At 43.9% G+C, this 19,385-nt stretch overlaps 1 protein-coding gene across 2 annotated transcripts in view; it reads right to left on the bottom strand.

Annotated features, from left to right (window-relative positions):
• Positions 1-19,385, bottom strand: part of RBPJ (recombination signal binding protein for immunoglobulin kappa J region) — a 207,218-nt gene that overhangs the window by 107,756 nt on the left and 80,077 nt on the right. Inside the window, exon 1 of one of the 2 annotated variants that reach the window (XM_082267947.1) lies at positions 7,729-7,834. The exons of the other annotated variant lie outside the window; for it this stretch is intronic. Within the exon in view, the coding sequence (XP_082124073.1) occupies positions 7,729-7,802 (74 nt within the window). The 5' untranslated portion in view covers positions 7,803-7,834. Of the gene's footprint in view, positions 1-7,728; positions 7,835-19,385 lie in introns of those variants that run through there. 2 annotated transcript variants of the gene reach the window in all.

Consider the following 19,385-nt stretch of genomic DNA (forward strand, 5'->3'; position numbering starts at 1 on the left):
CATGTTTTTCTTTGTTATAAAGTTTTGCAAATAAATCTTTCTTCATGAATTGTATTCTGCTATATTTCTTTGGTAACAATAATCCAAATCAGTGTTAATTACTAAGGCCCCTTTCACACTTGTGCGACCTGAAACTCACGCGACTTGAAGCAATGCCTGTGTAATCTTGGGGTCAATAGATCTCAAGTCGCATTAAAGTCAGGCCAAAGTAGTGCAGGAACTACTTTGAAGTCACACAGATATGAACAGTACTCATTGGAAAATATGGGGTACAACCTGCCATGTGACTCTTCAGTCCTAAGTCGCGGGACAAGTCGCACAAGTGTAAAAGGGTCCTTAAAAGGGTCTGTAGGAAAGTTGTACAGTCCACAAAATATGGTGTGTGTGTATATATATATATATATATATATATATATATATAAATAAATAAATTGATCAATCCTGATGTACTGATGGCCTATTTCATTTCTTGAGGTCCAAAAATATCTGAATAGTACAGAAATCCCCCAAATGACCCCTTTTTGGAATGTAGACAGTGCAAGGTATTTAGCAAAAAACATAGCGAGTTTTTTGAAGTTGTAATTTTTTGGCATAATTTTCTGTAAAATATTTTATTTTTTGTAAATACTGTCACCAGTGCAGTACAGAACCATCATATAACAGGTGTGGAAGTGATCGGGGACACTGACTGGTGACAGTACGGGAAAAATTATGTATTATTCTTACTTTTTTTTTTTTGTAATTCTTGTTAACACACTTTGACCAGAACAATATTACGTTACCATAGTAACATTGTACTACTCTGGGGAAGTAATCAGAATTTTTTTTTTTTTTCTGCATAAAGCAATGAATTTCATTGCTGTATGCAAGCATTTTACCAAATGAAATCGATTCATTAAATTTGTTTTGTTGCGATTAGCGGTGATCGGCCACAGCTGATCACATAGCACATTCCATATTAAAAGTTACGCTACTAAAATGAAAGCGTGAGGTAAAATTGCCTTCAGCATTGCTCTTCTTGCTGGAGGCTGCCATTTTGCTGAAGCCCTTGAGAAGCAGCAAATCTTTAGGCTGTCAGCAGATCGGCCCCTAAATTTTCAGCACCGTACCAAAAAACGGAGAGCAACTGAGAATGTGCAGAGCAAGGGGAGATCAGTGTATTACTGCATTTTAAACAATGTAGCCACTTATTTTAATTGTTTTAGACCCCATTCACACTAGCGCGACTTGTCAGGCGACTTGGTCGCCTGACAAGTCGCGGTGGGTCGCTCGCCATTGATTAGCACAGGACCCGTTCTAATAGGAGCGACACAAGTCGCTTCGACTTAGAAAAAGGGTCCTGTACTACTTTGGGGCGACCTGAAGGTGATTTGCATTGACTTCAACGCTGTGCACCGCAACTTCACAGGTCGCCCCATCAAGTCGTGTCGCCCCTGTCTGAACGGGGTCTTATAGTTATACCTGCAAATATCTAAACTTAAATTTTCTGACCAGCGTTCCACTTTAAAGTATTACTGTGTGTTTTTTTTTTTTTTTTTTGGTTAAAATAAAGAGGGTGTACTCACCTACTCTGTGCAATGATATTGCACAGAAAGGTTGCCTACCTCCTCCTCTGGCGCAGTCACCTTACCCCCTTCTCCAGTGCCTCCTTAGCATGCTGGGCTCTAAGAAGGCACCCATGCATGTGCTCCCAAGCTGGGCTGTTTACATCCATAGTCACACACAGCATGAATATGCCACACCCCCACTTCCTCATAGGAGTTTGACTGGCATAAGGGAATGGCACTGCTTCCCTTTGATGCCACCTGTAAGACCAGGAAGTGAGGAAAGCGGGGCTGCACTTGAGACAGTCCTGGGGCAGTGACAAGGGCTAGGCAAGTAGTTAGGTATGCGGTGGGTAGGACAGGTAGGGGAGCATTTTATTACCTTATTGCAGTGAAGGCATTAAGATAAAAAACCTTGTAACCACTAATGCCTCGTACACACGCAACGATAGTTGGCCGTGAATTTTCGGCCAGCGTCCGATCGGCCAATTTTGGCTTGTTAGTATGATGCTTTCGACAACCGACAGCGACTTTTCGGCCGAACAAAATCTGGTGTGCAGGCTATAAAATTTTTGTTGGCCGTCAACAGAATGGCCGATTTTCCGACAGTCAGTACAGATTTCAGCAGACAAAAATCAGATGAGCAAGACTGGGCATGCTCAGGGGAGAAAAAACACACGGAAAGTAAACCAGCACATGACATCACTTCTGAAGTTGGTTGTGGTTGTCCGAAAAAATATGTGTGCAGTCTAGAGCACGTTTCAACCAACACAACACTGGACAAAAGTCGACCGATCGGTCGGCCGAAAATCGTTGCGTGTGTACGAGGCTTAAGTGTGCATTTAACACATTTTTGTTCACGTTATGCAAAATAGAGAAGAGATATCCATGATGCAGAAGTGCTGGAAATATACAAAAAACATGCATATTTGACCCATGAAGAAACACTCATACCAAAGTGCCTACTTACACGTTGACACACAAAAATATAAAATAAGTATTTTTTATGCATTTAACAGTAAGGTTTAGATATAAACTACCCACATCGTAATGAATGGGATTTCTGCTTAAAAAATGCAGTTACAAAAAACAGACAAGTGTGAACAGGCCTGTAATTAAGGGTAACCACAGGATGTCATGCATAAACACTACAATTTGCATCTGCTACAACAACCTTGTAAGAGCTGACCGTCTCAATCACAGCTAAAAACAAATACATTTCTGTCTGCATACAAGCAAATCAAGTGTCTCATATCGAGTCTTTCTTCAAAAGCTGACCATTTTCAGCCACAACGGTTTTTGGTTTATTGTTCCTCTGAACACACTGCCTAAAAGCCAAAAACAACATCTCACAACTGGTAAAAACTGAAACTCAGAGATGATGATCGCTTCTATGAAAGTTTCAGGCAGGTGTAGCTTTACAATTAATCAGTGGTGTGCTACTACACTCACTGCGTACCGCTACACACACAAGGAGTTCTTCTGATTATAAGGTCATGGAGAATACCTGCTTAATTCTTAATGGACGGAGAACCTATACAAACACAACGCAAACCCTATTTAGGCCACTTTTCTTTGCATGGTTTTCCTAAACCGAGAAATACCAACTGTTTTCATTTCACGATATCTTTAGCTCTGCAAATCTTGTTGGCGTATGGATTGAACAGATTTTTCTCGTGCCTTGGCAGTCTAAAGAGGGGTAACCTCAGGGTAACCGTAAAGAAAAATTCCCAGCTCACTTACCAGGCAGCCTGCAACAAAGCAAATTGTTCTGTCTAACAGTTCACGTTAAAACCAGGGGTTTCATTTGCACACATTTGCAAATATATGCGTAAGCTGCCGGGCCACTTCACGTCACCCTAGTGCACTGCAGTCCTAACTCTATAAATTTTGAGTCTCTCCAAGGTTGGAGCACATATAGAATAATAGACAGGTTGAGAGCAGGAAGCCCACCACTCCTTAAAAAGGAACAGGGACGACTGAACACCCAGCAAAAGGAGGGCCCATTTCTACGACAAGGGTCCTTGCCCTTAGTAGCTTGCAGAATAAAAGGTACTCTTTCCTCCTGTGGGACCTTTAATGATGTCATCCAGGGTAGCGCTAAACCTGTGATCTCCCTGATCCGCACACCAGCATTTGAGCCAAAATTTAAGCCAAAGGACCACTACCGAAATAGGGAGCCGAGCCACTAGGGAGCTGCATCCAAAGAGGCATCAAAGATAAACTGCAGCCCCTAGACCAGCTGGTCCGTCAGCTCAGCAAAGGCGGGGGGGGGGGGGGGGGGGAAGAGTTATTCTCCCTCCAAGTCATGGCGTAAAAGCTTAGCCCACAGAGTTTGCGACACCAGAGCAAAGGTGAATACCGGCCTCAGTGCCGAACCAGCCAGATTGTACATATTGCGGGTGACAGCCTCCGCCTTCCTGTCAGCCGGATCCTTAAAGGCTGGAGACTCTGCAACCGGAATCATGGTTGCCTTGTTCAATCTGGAAATCGGAGGGTCCACCACCCTTGGAACAGTCCACTTTTTAATAAGGGATTCCTCATAGGGGTATCGCCCAGCAAATCGCTTAGGGACCCCCAAGGGGACGTTTTGGTCGTCCCCACTCTTTAGCGACAATTCTGTCAATATAGGCAGGGAAAGGAAACACCTTAACTGCTCTGGATGGCTTGTGTAAAAGGGAACCTGCGCCTCTGCCACAGATGCGTCCATCTTTAAGGTCAGTGCTTCCACCAGCACCTTTTCGTGTGCTGTTGCAGATGTGGAGGAGTCATGCTCACTATCTGAAGACTGCGGGCGCATGGTTGCAGACCCAGCAGGGAGACGCCTGTCCGCGGCAGCCGAATCAGATTCAGGATCTGATGAGACAGGTGAGGCAGGGGGGCTTTTTGCTAGCCCGTTGCCCAAAAGCCACCTCAACCGTCAGTGCATCGATGGACAGTTGGGACCCAGAGGGCCCTGCAGCCTCAGAGAGGGGATTAGGTGAGATGTGCTCCAAAGACTCCATGAGCCACCAGGGGGACACTACAAAAAGTGTAAAACACTGCAAAAGGACAACCCCTACCGCGCTGGCAGCACCACCCGGTTGCTAGGCACAAGCACCAAGCGATCCTCAGCAGAGGGAGAGGACCCCACCAGGCTCGCCACCCAGTAGAAACAGGCACCTGCAGCCACCAGGATAATCTGCACTCCACGTGCAGCGATCAGGAAGTGAAAAGATCCAGCACCAGGGGATGAAGAGGGGCTCCCACCACCAAAATCGCCGTCCACAGGGCTCCACTGTCATGGCCGCCACTATTTTCAGTGGCAAACCAGCACAAAATGGCTGCCGGACTACACAAACATGGCCGCGGTGCATTGAGCACACAGGCTAAAGCAAAACGGCAGCACAACAAGGCTCCCAGGGACCCAGAACAGGGGGCCCTAGCAGGAGCCCACACCAAGTACAACAAATTCGGGGGGGGGGGGGCTGTCGGCAGGAGGAACGCTGCAAAACGAGCCAAGAACCAGTCGTTTGCAAACCCGCAAGGCGTTTAACTCGCAGGCCAGCCCCTGTCCGGTGGGGCTATGTCGCGGACGAACTAGCACGGAGCTGAGGTCTGCGCGCATTTGCTGGCCAGACTGGGGTGACCACTGGATCAAGATTATCCAACCCATTGCCCAGTCTGGCATTTGATTGTAGATCTCACAGGAAAAGAACAGCAGAGAGAGAAAGTATACCCTCTGGGACTACCCATTGGCATAGCCAGACATTTTTCCTGCCTAGTGTCCTACTCCTGTAGGGGGCAGTATAACCCAATGGTTAAGAAGATCAGGAGCGGAGTCCGTCAATGAACATCAGAGAAAAAATTAATTTCATCCATTTTGGAATAGGGCTGTAACATACCAAAATGTGGAAAAGGTGAAGCACTGAATTTTTTCTGGATGCACTATATATATATTTACATATATAAATACACACACACATATATATATATATATATATATATATATATATATATATATATATATATACACACATACATACATATACACACACACATAGCTTGACAAATTTGAATCTAAAAGCCAGCTAAAAAGTCTGGAGCCAGTTTTTTTTTTTTTAAACAAATCTTAGGCTGCATTCACACTTGAGCGTAGCGTTTTCACGTGATTTTTACCACGATTTTACAGCGATTTTCAGGTGTTTTTTGGAGGCATGCATTGACATCTATCAAAAACGCTGGTAATCAGCCCAAAAAGAAGCTCATGTACTTTTTTCAGCCACAGGCATTTTGCGTCAGGCGTTAAAACGCTCAGATGTGAACAGGGGCCATTTAAATGAATGGGGTTTTACTTGTTGGGCGTTTTGGAACATTTTTTTTAGCGTTTTTGGAGCTGAAAAAAGCTCAGGTGTGAATGGAGCCTTACGGGTGGAACATGTTCCCGAAGATGAACTTACCCTTCAACCCTTTTATAGCCATTATTGCGTTTTTTGCACACGTTTAAAAAATAATTTTAGGCCTGAAGATTAAATAAAAGCCCCAAACATATATTTTCTTAAAGCAGACACCCTAGAGAATAAAATAGTGCTAGTCACTTTTTTTTTTAAGATCACACACTATTACCGCAAAAGGTAAAAAAATAAAACAGGAAAAAAAACACACATAAAAGTTAATTTTAGGGGGCACAAAAACCCAATAAATTACCCCATTTTTTGGCTAAATATAAAAGCCAAAGGTTGCACCAAGTTATCTCAAACCTTAAACATGTCAGTACCCTATGTTTTCCATAGGCGATGCTTTAAAGTCCCCTATAAATAATCAGTTTAGCATTACGAATGAGGTCTAGTGCTAGAATTATTGCTCTCATTTCGGCGCGCGGGCCGATATGTAACGTGTATCGCAATCAACGTTTTCAGACATAGGAGCCCTGTCGCATGTGTTTACATATGTACATGCATATATGTGGGGGGGGGGTCAATTTATTGTTTTTTGGGGGGGGGGGGGGAATTTTATGTGCTTGGGTGTAACTTAAATTTTTTACAAAAATAAAAAATGTATTTTTTTTGTAACTTTCCCCCACAAAGTCTCCTATGTGATGATTGTTTTAGTGACAGGTTCTCTTTAATGAGTCATGCAGGGTCTTAAAGACCCCGCATGTCACCCCTGTGCTTCTCTGAATGGAATGCAGTGCGCATCGCGCATATTGTCATCCAGTCATACTGTGGTAAGCCACAGACAGATAAAGTCCGCTATGTACAGGTGCAGGCAACAAACGGGCTTCAACCAAAATCAAACAACAAAGGGCTGCTGCACATATGACCGCAAGTACAACAATATTATTATTTTACAGAACACCGATACATAGGAAAGTATGCCAACCATAGTTTCAAGTGTCCCCCTATTTATATGTGCCCAGAATTATTATTTTAAAAATAATAGTTATAAAGGGAACGAGTCAGTTTCCTGCTTTCAGTCTATCAGACTGAAACCAATCCCAGAGCCACCGTATAAAAGAGAAGTCACTCGATCATTTGAGAAAGTAAATTTTAGCTTGCACTACTGGCTTCAAACTCTACTGGACCACAAGTGAACTGTGCCCAGGACCACCTCCTCAAAGTGGTCCTGGGCACAGTACACTTAATCATTCCTGGGCACAGTTCAAAGCATTCACGTTACATAAAACACCCAGACCAAGGGGCATAACCCTGCCCAGGCTCAGTTAAAACTGACAGTGTGAGTCACATAAAATTCAGAGCTAGAAAAATCCTATAAACTAGTTCATCCACCTAAAATGTTATAGCCAATATCCCACATTTTTGAGCTTCTGGAACTGGCAGGTAATATAAATATTTTCTTGGTCTTAGTTTGAAAACATTGGCTACTGATTGTTATGCTGCCCTTACATGGGTGTAAAGATCTGATCTCCATCGCACTGTACACTAATCGTGCACCACCATTCATATCTGCATAGAACCGAGGTCACTAAAGGGCACATTGCATGGCAAGGTAGGTCCTCAAAACCTGTGCAGCAAAATCTAAACACCAGCAGCTATGCAGGGTTGAAGAAAATAGACTAGTCATGCTCCTGTAAAGACATCCTTAATTACCAAAAGCCACATGAAGAATATGCATAAAATTATTTACACACATACGGCAACGGACTTTCATAAGCTCTCCTTTTACAAAGCAATTCATATCCTACCTGAAGCCATTTCTGAGAAAACCATGAAGCCTCCAGTCCATTACCAGCAGCTGACTGTCCTGCCTCCAATCCATCTACGACGGTCAGACTTCAAATGCAGATAAGTTTCACCAGCGCAGCTACAGATCTAACCACATATACTGTAGTAGGTGGAAGCGCTTCCTCTTTACTAAGAATCAAGGCAACTACTCACTCAAGACGGGCAGATGAGAGTAGAAAGGTCAAGAACTACTGGTTAAAAACTGGAAGGGAAAAAAAAAAAAATCTTTTTCTGTGGCTGGTAAGTGGGCTCTGCAGCATCGAGTGATTTTGTTTTGTGGGCAAAAAACAAATTGGACACCAAGTTGGACAACCAGCTTGTGACACTTCAAAATAAATAAAACTTCTAAATAGTGAAAGAGAAAGAAACAAGATTTTACATGCTCAGTAAACCATGGTTGCCTGTATATATGTTTTTAGTGCTATAGTGATGCACAGTGATAACTGCCTAGCGTTGTTCTTTACCACCAAAACACAACTTTTCAGGCTTTCCAAACTTAAAAAAATGATATTTTAGTTTTAGGTGAAGCCTAGCGGGCTAAGCAAGCCTCTGTTTTCCATACTCCAAAAGCAAGGCTTCCCTATCATAATTCCACACTCTAGTCTTTGCTCCCCCCCCCCCGTAACAAAATAAATTAAACAATTTAAATATCTAACAAGAAAACAGGGACCTGCATATAATGGTCACAGGTGTGCAGATGAAATACAGTGCCTTGAAAATGTATTCATACAATCAAAAACGTGGCACATAATTGTGAAGTAGAAAGAAAGTGATAAATATTTATTTGTACAAAAATTTAGAAAACTATCTTAAAAGCGTGCATGCATTTGTATTCATTAGGGGTGCACCGATCCGATATTAAGATCGGATATCGGCCTCGATACTGCCTAAATAACTGGATCGGTAAAATTTACAGATCCACGGTCCGATCCCGTTCAGTCGCAGCAGAACCTACCACGGTGTCTGCTGAGTACCGGCTCAGCCGTCACTTGCACAGAGCCGCTACTTCCTGTATAGGTCCGGCTCACAGGCGGAGTGATATCAGATGCACTCCACCTGTGAATGGAGGAGCCATACACATGAAGCAGTGGCTTTGCTCTGTACTGCAGCCGCATGCTTCCCTGGCTCAGCCACAGACAGTGCCTGCAAGTAAATCCTGCAAGTACCCTTACACTGTAAACTGTGTGTATATATATATATATATATATATATATATATATATATATATATATATATATATATATACACATACACACACATATATACATATTTTGCACTTTATATTTTTTACATGTTTACGGTTTGATTGCTATTGTATGTTCAAGCAATAAACTGTTCTTTTTTCTTGTTGCTACATTTTATTATTTTTCATTTTGAGTTTTATTAAATATATTTTAGATTTTGTATGCACAATTGTTATAACAAAACAATAGTTCTGGATCGGTATCAGCGGATACACAAAGCAAGGTATCTGTATTGGTATCGGGACTAGAAAAGTCGGATCGGTGCACCCCTAGTATTCATCCCCCGAGTCAATAATTTGTAGAACCACCTTTCACTGCAAATACAGCTGCGAGTCTTTATAGTTATGTCTCTACAAGCTTTGCACCTCTAGAGAGGGAACTTTTTGCCCATCCTTTGCAAAATAGCTCAAGGTCTGTCAGATTGGATGGAGAATGTCTGAACAGTAATTTTCAAGTCTGGCCACACATTCTCAATTGGATTTAGGTCTGGACTTTGACTGGGTCATTCGAACACATGAATATGCTTTGTCTAAACCATTCCATTGTACCTCTGCCCCAGTCTCAAGTATTTTGCAGACTCTAACAGGTTTTCTTTTAAGATTACCCTGTATTTTGCACCAGCCATCTTCCCATCAACTCTGACCAGTTTCCCTGTCCCTGGTGAAGAAAAGCATCCCTACATCATGATGTTGCCACCATGTTTCAAAGTGGGGACAGTGTGTTCAGGGTGATGTGCAGCGTTATTATTCCACCACACATAGCGTTTTGCTATTAGGCCAAAAAGTTCAATTTTGGTCTCATCTGACCAAAGCACCTTAAGGCTTCCACATGTTTGCTGTGTCCCTTACATGGCTTTTTGCAAGCTGCAAACAGGACTTTGTATGGCTTTCTCAACAATGGCTTTCTTCTTGCCACTCTTCCATAAAGTCCAGATTTGTGAAGTGCACGACTAATAGTTATCCTGTGGACAGATTCTGCCACCTGACCTGTGGCTCTCTGCAGCTCCTCCAGAGTTACCATTGGCCTCTTGGCTGCTTCTCTGATTAATGCTCTTCTTGCCCAGCCTGTCAGTTTAGGTGGACGGCCATGTCTTGGCAGGTTTGCAGTTGTGCCATACCTCCGTTTTCGCAAGATGGATTAAACAATGCTCCGTGAAATTCAAAGCCTGGGATTTTTTTTTTTTTTTTTTAAACTTAACCCTACTTTAAACTTCTCCACATGATGCTGTTTGTTCATTAAGGTTCTCTACCAAAGCTCTGAGAGCTTTACAGAACAGCTGTATTTTAAATTAGGTTAAATTAATTACACACAGGTGGACTCGATTTTAGTTAGGGGTATCAGGGTAAAAAGGGGGCTGAATACAAATGCACGCCACACTTTTCAGATATTTATTTGTAAAAAAACATTTGAAAACCATTCATTTTCCATCCACTTCACAATTATGTGCAACTTTGTATTGGTCTACCACATAAAATCCCATTAAAATTGGATTTTTGTACTTCCCTTAAAAATCCATTTCTCTGAGTTTGACGGACACAGTGCTCTATAAATCATAACTACTGGGTTATAATTCCTCCTCCAGGAGTAGGACTAGGCAGAACAAAAAACACCTGTCTACACCCATGGGCCGTCCTCAGCTTGGTATATAACCCTCTCTCTGCTCTAGGTAATCAGTTTAGTAGCAAGCAGTATTAAAAAGTATCAGAACTCCATAGAGGGGTGGATGCTGTGTCCATCAAACTCTGAGAAATGGATTTTATCTTAAGGACAAAAATCCCATTTTCTCTTTCATTCATTGACAGACACAGCGCTCCATATATCATAACTACCAGGATGTCCAAAAGCAGTGCCAAAAGGAAAATGAGGGGTGGGGAAAATAGGCAAAGGCAAAACATAAGTGCCCTTAACCAGGACACAGGAGCCTTGTCTGAAAAAATAAAAGTTTAAAGAAAAACACCCCTCAAAAGGGAACAGCCCCTCTTAAACAGAAGCCTGCAAAACTTTGTCGCCAAAAGAAGCATCTGCAAATGCCAAAGTATATACCTTATAGAATTTTGTGAAAGTATGCATGGACAAGCAAGTGGCCGCCTTGCAAACTTGCGATATTGATGCCCGACGGAAGGTCCAAGAAGCACTCAGCGCCTGAGTAGAATGCGCCCTGACAGGGAAAGGAAAGGTGGAACCTGACCTTTAATGAAATAGGCCTAAGACACCATCTGTCTGATCCATCTGAAGATGGTAGCCAAAGAAGCAGCCAGCCCTTTTCTTGGTCCATCCGTAAGCACAAAAAAGGGAGTCCGACCTCTGAAAGGACTCAGTAGCTGCCAGATACACCCGAATCGCACAAGCCACATCCAAAGTATGCAAAGCAAATTGCTTGGGATGAGGCGGTTGGGGACACAAGGAAGGCAACACAATGTCCTCATGCAAATGGAAGTCAGAGACAACTTTGAGCAGGAATGATGGACAGGGATGGAGAACCACTTTATCCCTATAGACCACCAAATAGGGACTGGGACAGGATAATGCCGCCAATTCCCCATACCCTGCAGGCCAAGGTAATAGCGACCAAGAATGTCCCCTTCTGGGATAACAGACAAGGGAATCGCCAGAATATTCTCAAATGAAGGTTTCTGGAGAACCGAAAGCACTAACATTAAATCCTATGGCGGCAAAAGAGACTGTACAGGTGGAGCCACATGTCGAACCCCCTGAATTAAGGTATGCACTAAAGAGTGTGTGGTTAGGGGTTGCTGAAAGAAGATTGCCAATGGCCTTTGATGGTACTGAAGCCAACTTCTGATCAACGCCCCGTTGAAGAAAGGTTTCGAGCCACAGAAAGGAATCGAGGATGAGCGTCAACCAACTCACACCAAGAAATGTACACTTTCCACGTACAATGGTATATCTTGCTAGAAAACTACTTCCTCGCCTTCACAAAAGTGTGACAACAGCCAGTGAACCACAGGCTGTGGTTCCTGAAATTCGTACAGAGGAAGGAAGGATCAATCCTGGTCAGAATAAAAATCAGACCTAGGTACATCAAATCCCTAGACAGGAATAGGGGGGACCTTGGGTATTTCGAACATCACCTGAAACGTTTGCAGTAATTAAATCTGCAAAAGGAGACTCTGGACCTTAAAAAATCTGAAAAGGACAAGCTTTGTCACTCTTTCTGGGTACCCCCAAAAGAATCATTTCATGGATCCCCTTGAAGCTCATGAAGGAGGTCCACGTGGCCGTAAACCAGCGAAGATATACCCCCACCCCAATAATGGGTGAGGGAAGACCCCAAAGGGTCTCGTCTGCTGGTCCGGAGAAGCTAGCTCTAGGCTTACCAGACCAAGGATGCTTGGAACCTCCCGGGAAAGATTTCAAAGATCTATTTCCCTTATTCTCCATCCCAGAAGCACAAAATAATTTTCTATGGGCTGAGAAGGAGGGTCCCCGTCTGCGACGAGGCTCCTTCCCTTTCCTTGATTGTGGCAGGAAGGTACTCTTCCCCCTGTGATACCCTTAAGATCATCCAGGGTAGCCCCAAACAAGCGATCACCTTGAAAGGGCAGATCAATGAGAGCTTTCTTCTCACTCCCAAGGCCCTAGCACAAAAACTTAGCCCATTCAGTTAGGGTCTGAGACACAAGGGCTGAGGCAAAGACTGGCCGCAATGTCGAACCAGCCATAGTAAACATGCTGCGTGCCCCGGCCTCCGCTTTCCAGTCAGCCGGATCCTTAAAGGACGGGGACTCCTCTACTGGGATCATGGTTGCTTTATTCAACCTGAAAACAACAATGTTTTCCACTGGTGAACTAGTCCACTTTTTTAAAAATGACTCCTCAAAAGGGTAACATACAGCAAAACGTTTGGGGAACACAAAGGGTAATTTTGATTGTTCCCTTACAGGAAAACCTGTCAAAATAAAGGCACATACAGAAACACCTTTGGAGTACGAGGCGACCTATGCCTACCAAACAACACAGCCACATCAATGGCTACATCAGCCGCATTCTCCATTTTTAAAGTCTCACGCACTGCGGTGATAAGTTCATCTACCAGTGCTTTTTCATTCACTGCTTTGACGATGTGACTTTTTTTGTTTGTTTAGAAAAAAAATAAAACCCAGTGGCGAATACCACCAAAAGAAAGCTTGGTCTCAAAAAAAAAAGATAAAAATGTTTTTGGGGTACAGTATTGCATGACTGCGCAATTGTCATTGAAAGTGTGACAGCGCTGAAAGCTGAAAATTGTCCTGGGAAGAAAGGGGGTTAAAGTGCACTGTAGGCAAGTGGTTAAGATCCTCTTGCTCACCTATAAGGCTCCTCATGGCTTGTATCTGTCTGAACTTTTAATAACTTACTGCTTGAAGTTCTCAAAGGACTGCGGGGCCGTTGGTGAGTGCTTTCATAGTGGATTAATTATTTTCGCAGTTTAGCAACTGTCTGTCCATAACTTTTGTACAGTCAGACAGCTGACAGTCTGTAGGATCTTGGCATTGCACCTGTGATCTGCTTTACTTCACAGACTGCAGTGTAAAAAAAAATAAATATATGTTTTTTTTTTTTTTTACCTGTAAAAATATGTATTTTTTGAAAAGTGAATTTATCCTTTAAAAGCCTATGCCAAACCTAAAAGTATTTCTCTTTTACTGCACTAATTGCTCTATTCAGGCTTGTGTATTAGGGAACACACATTTGACAGCAGTGCATTATGAATGGCGCCCTAATGCACATTGCCAGTTGACCACAATGCTGCGATGTAAACCATCTTTGTGTTTTGCAGTGTGTTGGGGAAAAAAAGCGCTGTAGATTTGTTAAAATCGTTGGTCATTTTTTGGCACCCGTTCAGCATGATAAGCCATTAGGTAAACTATTTACATATACTTGACAAGTCAAAAATGAGATTTCAAACCAGCCCCTACTAACCTCTGTAGCACCAGGCACCAAATCATCTTTAAAGTACTGTACAAAGCAAAGTCAGGTGCTCTGGGTTTACTTTTAAGGGCCTGTTTTGAAGCGCATGAAGAATATGTAAAATACTAAAATGTCCATTGTCTGCTAACAGAATCACATTAAAAAGATAAGGGCACTTTCAGGGGCAGTCACTTCACACTGGCAGTCAGAGAAAAAAAGGGCTCTGCCAAACTGATAACTGTAAAAAAAAAAAAATGCTTCTTACTTTTATTAAGTCACTAATCGGAGGGAAAAGTGCACCATTACAGGGGCCTGTTGGAAGAACTCCCATTACACTAGTGGTCAATGAGAAGACTACCCTCCTTACAGACTGTTGACCACTTGACCTTCTCCTTCTCCTCGATTTTTTCATGTAAAAATCTGTATTGTTTGCTAGAAATTTAGCTGGAACTCCCAAACATTTTTTTTTTTTTAACACAGAGGGGCTAGAGAATCAAATGGTGGGTTTTATAATTTTTTATGTCATATGGTATTTACATAGCAATTTCTTTTTTTTTTTCAGATTTTCAAAAACTTTTTGGGAAAAAAATAATTTTTTGGGAATTTAATGCAAAAACACAGTACATAACATAGTTTTAAAAAAAAATATATAATAGAGGTTATGCCGAGTAGATACCAAACATAACATGCTTTAAAATTGAGCATACCTGTGCAAGAGCGACAAATAACATAAATTTTACTATGCGTAGGCAACGCTTTAAAAGCCTTCACAGGTTACCACTTAATATTTACACAGAAAGTCTAGTGCTAGAATTACTGCCCATGATCTGACCATGATCCGCTAGGACTGCTTTTACAAGAGAGCCGACCGCCAGCTTTAAAAAAAAAACGGTACAGTTGCAGGCATCATCCCAGCATAACTGCTTGAAGTCCAGCGACGTAAAGGTACGTTGTTGGTCGGCAAGTGGTTAAAAATATTATAAGTGCCAGTGGTTGCTTACCTTCAAGACAAAATAGGTTTCGCTGGTCCCATACAAATAGTTTCAGCACCATGGCAGAGCCAAACATGGTGTCAATTTATTACTGCTTAAATAATCCCCCAGGAAAACCCTGGTTGAGAAAGGATTCACTAGAGAAAAAAAACTGAATTTTTGTAAAATCTTACCTGTAAAATTCCTTTCTCTGAGTCCTCCGACAGTCGCCGCCTCTTCATATTCGTCACTAATGGGGTTATTGACCTTTGCTCCGCAGGAGTAGCTAGGCAACAGAATAAATGGATTTTTGTAAGATCTTACCGTAAAATCCTTTTCTCTTAAGCTCATTGACAGACGTAGTCTTCTTGATTCTCAAGAGCTGGGTTATGTTGTCTCCGCAGGAGTAGGACTAGGCAGAAAGACAAAACGTTCTGGCTCCACCTTAGGGGCAGTCCCTGAGGGTATATCCTCCCTCTCTCTGCTACAGGGAATCAGTTCTGTTTTAAAGCAGTACAGAGAATTTAACCCAACCCAACTCAATGATAGAGGGGCGGGTACTACGTCTGTCAATGAGCTTAAGAGAAAAGGATTTTACGGTAAGATCTTACAAAAATCCATTTTTCTCTATCGCTCATTGACAGACGTAGTCTTCTTGATTCTCAAGAGCTGGGACATCCAGAAGCAGTGCCACAAATGAGGGGTGGGATTGACAAAATCAAATCCAATCTAGAAGGCCCAACCGGTGCCAAACTAGAAGTTTTAAAGGCTCATTATAAACAAAGAATGAGACTAAAGAAAAATTTTCCAACGGAAAAAACCCTCGAGGTAGACCACTGGTCTCCTCAAATTGCGGCCTGCAAAACCTTGCGGCCAAACGAGGCATCAGACGATGCCATTACATCAACTTTATAATGTTTAGTAAAGGTATGCACCGACGACCAGGTAGCCGCCTTGCACACCTGGACCACTGACGCCTGATGGCGAAAGGCCCATGACGCACTAAGTGCCCGAGTGGAGTGCGCCTTAACAGGGAACGGGGGCTCCCGACCCTTAATAGAATAAGCCTGTACTACCGTCTGTCTGATCCATCTGGAAATGGTCGCGGCAGATGCAGGCAACCCCTTTTTGGGTCCATCTGTGATCACAAAAAGTGAATCCGTCTTGCGAAATGAGTCTGTCGTTTTCAAGTATACCCTGATCGCCCGGACCACATCCAAGGAGTGTAAAGCATACTCCCGAGGATGACTGGGCTTAGGACACAGGGAAGGTAATACAATTTCTTCATTCAGATGAAATTCTGAAACCACTTTTGGTAGGAAGGATGGATTCGGACGAAGAACCACCTTATCTCTATGAACCACCAGATATGGTGAACGACAAGATAATGCGGCCAGTTCTGACACCCTGCGTGCAGAAGTGATAGCCACCAAGAAGGCCACCTTCTGGGACAACGTAGGTAGAGGAATCTCCCTAATATCTTCAAAGGGAGGTTTCTGAAGAACCGACAACACTAAATTAAGATCCCAGGGGGGTAACGGCGCGTGCACTGGCGGAGCCAGATGTCGCACCCCCTGGATGAAATTCCGCACCAAGGAATGAGTAGCCAAAGGCTTCTGAAAGAAGATAGCTAATGCTGAGACCTGACCCTTGATAGTACTCAAGGCCAGTTTCTGCTCAACCCCTTGTTGCAGAAAAGCCAATATTCGACTAATCGAATAAGACCGAGGACGGAACCCCAAAGGTTCACACCATGCAACGTAGGACTTCCATGTGCAATGATAAATCTTTCTGGAAGTCGCTTTCCTTGCTTCAACTAGAGTAGGAATAACTGAAGCTGACAAACCTTTGTCCTTCAGCACCTGGGTCTCAATAGCCAGGCCGTTAAAGCCAGCGATCGTAAAGCAGGATGGAAGATCGGTCCCTGAGACAGTAGATCCTCCCTGAGAGGAAGTCTCCACGGGACGTCCGCCACCAGTCTGACCATGTCGGCGTACCAAGCTCGACGAGGCCAGTCCGGAGCTACCAGGATTACTGGAATTCCTTCCTCCTCTATCCTGCGAAGAAGTCTTGGCAGTAACGCGAGAGGAGGGAAGGCATATATTGGCTGGTATTGCCCCCACGGGGCGATCAGTGCGTCTGCGGTTTCTGCTAGAGGATCGCGGGAGCGAGCCACGAATCTCTGAACTTTCCTGTTGAATCGTGATGCCAACAGATTCACATCCGGGGTGCCCCACCGTAGGCACAACTGGTGGAAAATGTCTGGATGGAGGGACTATTCCCCCTGATCCAGGGTCTGACGGCTGAGATAATCTGCCTGCCAATTCTCCACCCCCGGAATGAACACCGCAGAGATTGCCGGAACAAATCGTTCCGCCCAGCGTAGAATGCAAGCCACTTCTTTGGCCGCTCGGACACTCTTGGTGCCCCCCTGGTGATTGACATAAGCCACGGCCGTGGCATTGTCCGACTGGATCCGAACCGGGCTGCCCTGGAGCTGCTCGGTCCAGTGAATCAGACAAAGTCTGATCGCTCTCAGTTCCAATACATTTATCGGTAACCTGGATTCTTCCGGGGACCAAAGTCCCTGGACAGATAACTGACCGAGAATTCCTCCCCATCCGGATAGACTGGCATCCGTGGTCACTATCGTCCAATATATTGGCAGAAATGACTTTCCCTGGCTGAGCATCGGAGACCGAAGCCACCAGACCAGAGACTCTCTGGTCTGTTTGCTCAATCGGATCTGATTGTCCAGGGATTCCGGATTCCGATTCCATCTGAGAAGAATCTCTTGCTGAAGAATTCGGGTATGGGACTGGGCAAATGGGACTGCTTCGAATGAAGCCACCATCAACCCCAGAACCCTCATGCAAGTCCGAAGGGAAGACCAGCTGTTGGACAGTAACAACTGGACTGCTGATTGAATTTTTCGGAGTTTCCCTACCGGAAGAAAAACTCTTGTCCTGACTGTGTCTAGAATTAGACCCAGATATTCGAGCCTCTGGGTGGGAACCAGAAATGACTTTTGCTGGTTCACCAGCCACCCGAATTCCTGTAAAGAAATCATAGTAATTTCTATGTTTTGTAGCAAGGTCTGAGGAGACTCTGCATGAAGCAGAAGATCGTCTAGGTAACCAAGGATCGATATACCTCTTTGGCGCAGAAGTGCCAACATTGGGGCCAACACCTTTGTGAAGACCCGCGGAGCCATGGCGAGACCGAAAGGTAACGCCACAAACTGATAGTGGTTCTCCTCTACGGAAAAGCGTAGAAACCGCTGATGTCCTGCGAAAATGGGAATGTGAAGATAGGCGTCCTTGATGTCTATGGACGCTATTGTTGTAGTAAATCTGTGACTGCTCTCCGCAGATCTTCTAAACGATCTGAGGATAGTCGGATATTGGAAGGGAAGAATCGCGCCGGTGGGAGAGATCGAAACTCGATCTTGTACCCTGACCTTATGACTTCGCAAACCCATTTGTCCGGGATTCTGGAAAGCCATGGATCCGGGAACCGGCGAAGACGTCCCCCCACCCCAGTTATGGGTGGGGGCGCACCTTCAGGCTTTGGATGGTTTATCTTCAGGTCTGGAGGGGGCGGGCTTTTGCTTGCCCGACCAACGACCCCTGGCGCCTCCTGCAGGAGCTTTGGAGGACTTAGTTTTTTCACCCGCGGGACGAAAAAACCTCTTGTGAGCAGAAAAAGAAGGCCCTCGTCTTTGACGAGTTCCTCTACCTTTAAAATTTTGCGGTAAAAAGGTGCTCTTTCCACCCGTGAGATCTTTAATGATCTCATCTAAGTTGGCTCCAAATAGACGCTCTCCTGAAAAGGGGATATTAGCCAATGCTTTTTTGGAACCTTGGTCGGCTAACCAACCTTTTAGCCACAGTGTACGCCTGAGAACCACTGCTGAGACTGATGCCCGCGCCAATAATGGAGTGGCGTCTAACGCCGCATCACACACAAACTGTAACCCCTGTATCATTTGTTCCAACAAATCTGATACCGCCTGAGGGACCTCTTCTAAGTCCCGGCGTAACCACTTGGTCCATTCAGTTACAGCCTGCGAAACCAGACCAATAGCTATTATAGGTCTGAAAGCTGATCCAATCAAGGAAAACATGGTGCGAGACATAGCTTCTATCTTGCGATCCACTGGATCTTTAAAAGACGGAGCGTCTTCTAAAGGAATAACCGTGGCTTTATTCAGTCTAGCAATTGGTGAATCCACCACAGGTGGTTCTGTCCATTTCTTAATAAGGGTTTCCTCAAACGGATAACGCCTGTCAATGCGTTTAGAAATAGTAAAAGCGCGTTTTGGCAGACGCCATTCTTCTTCGATTGGATTGCCAAAACATTTGGGCAATGGAAAAACCTTCGCCACTTTGATGCGTTTTTTAGTCCCAAAAGGGATTTCAGTTTCAGCTATTTCCGATGGAATACCCTGTAACCTTAAGGTCTCTTGAACAGATACAATGAGTGCGTTTA

Source organism: Pelophylax lessonae (assembly GCF_965119305.1).
Source record: "Pelophylax lessonae genome assembly, chromosome: 1".
Lineage (NCBI taxonomy): Eukaryota > Metazoa > Chordata > Amphibia > Anura > Ranidae > Pelophylax > Pelophylax lessonae.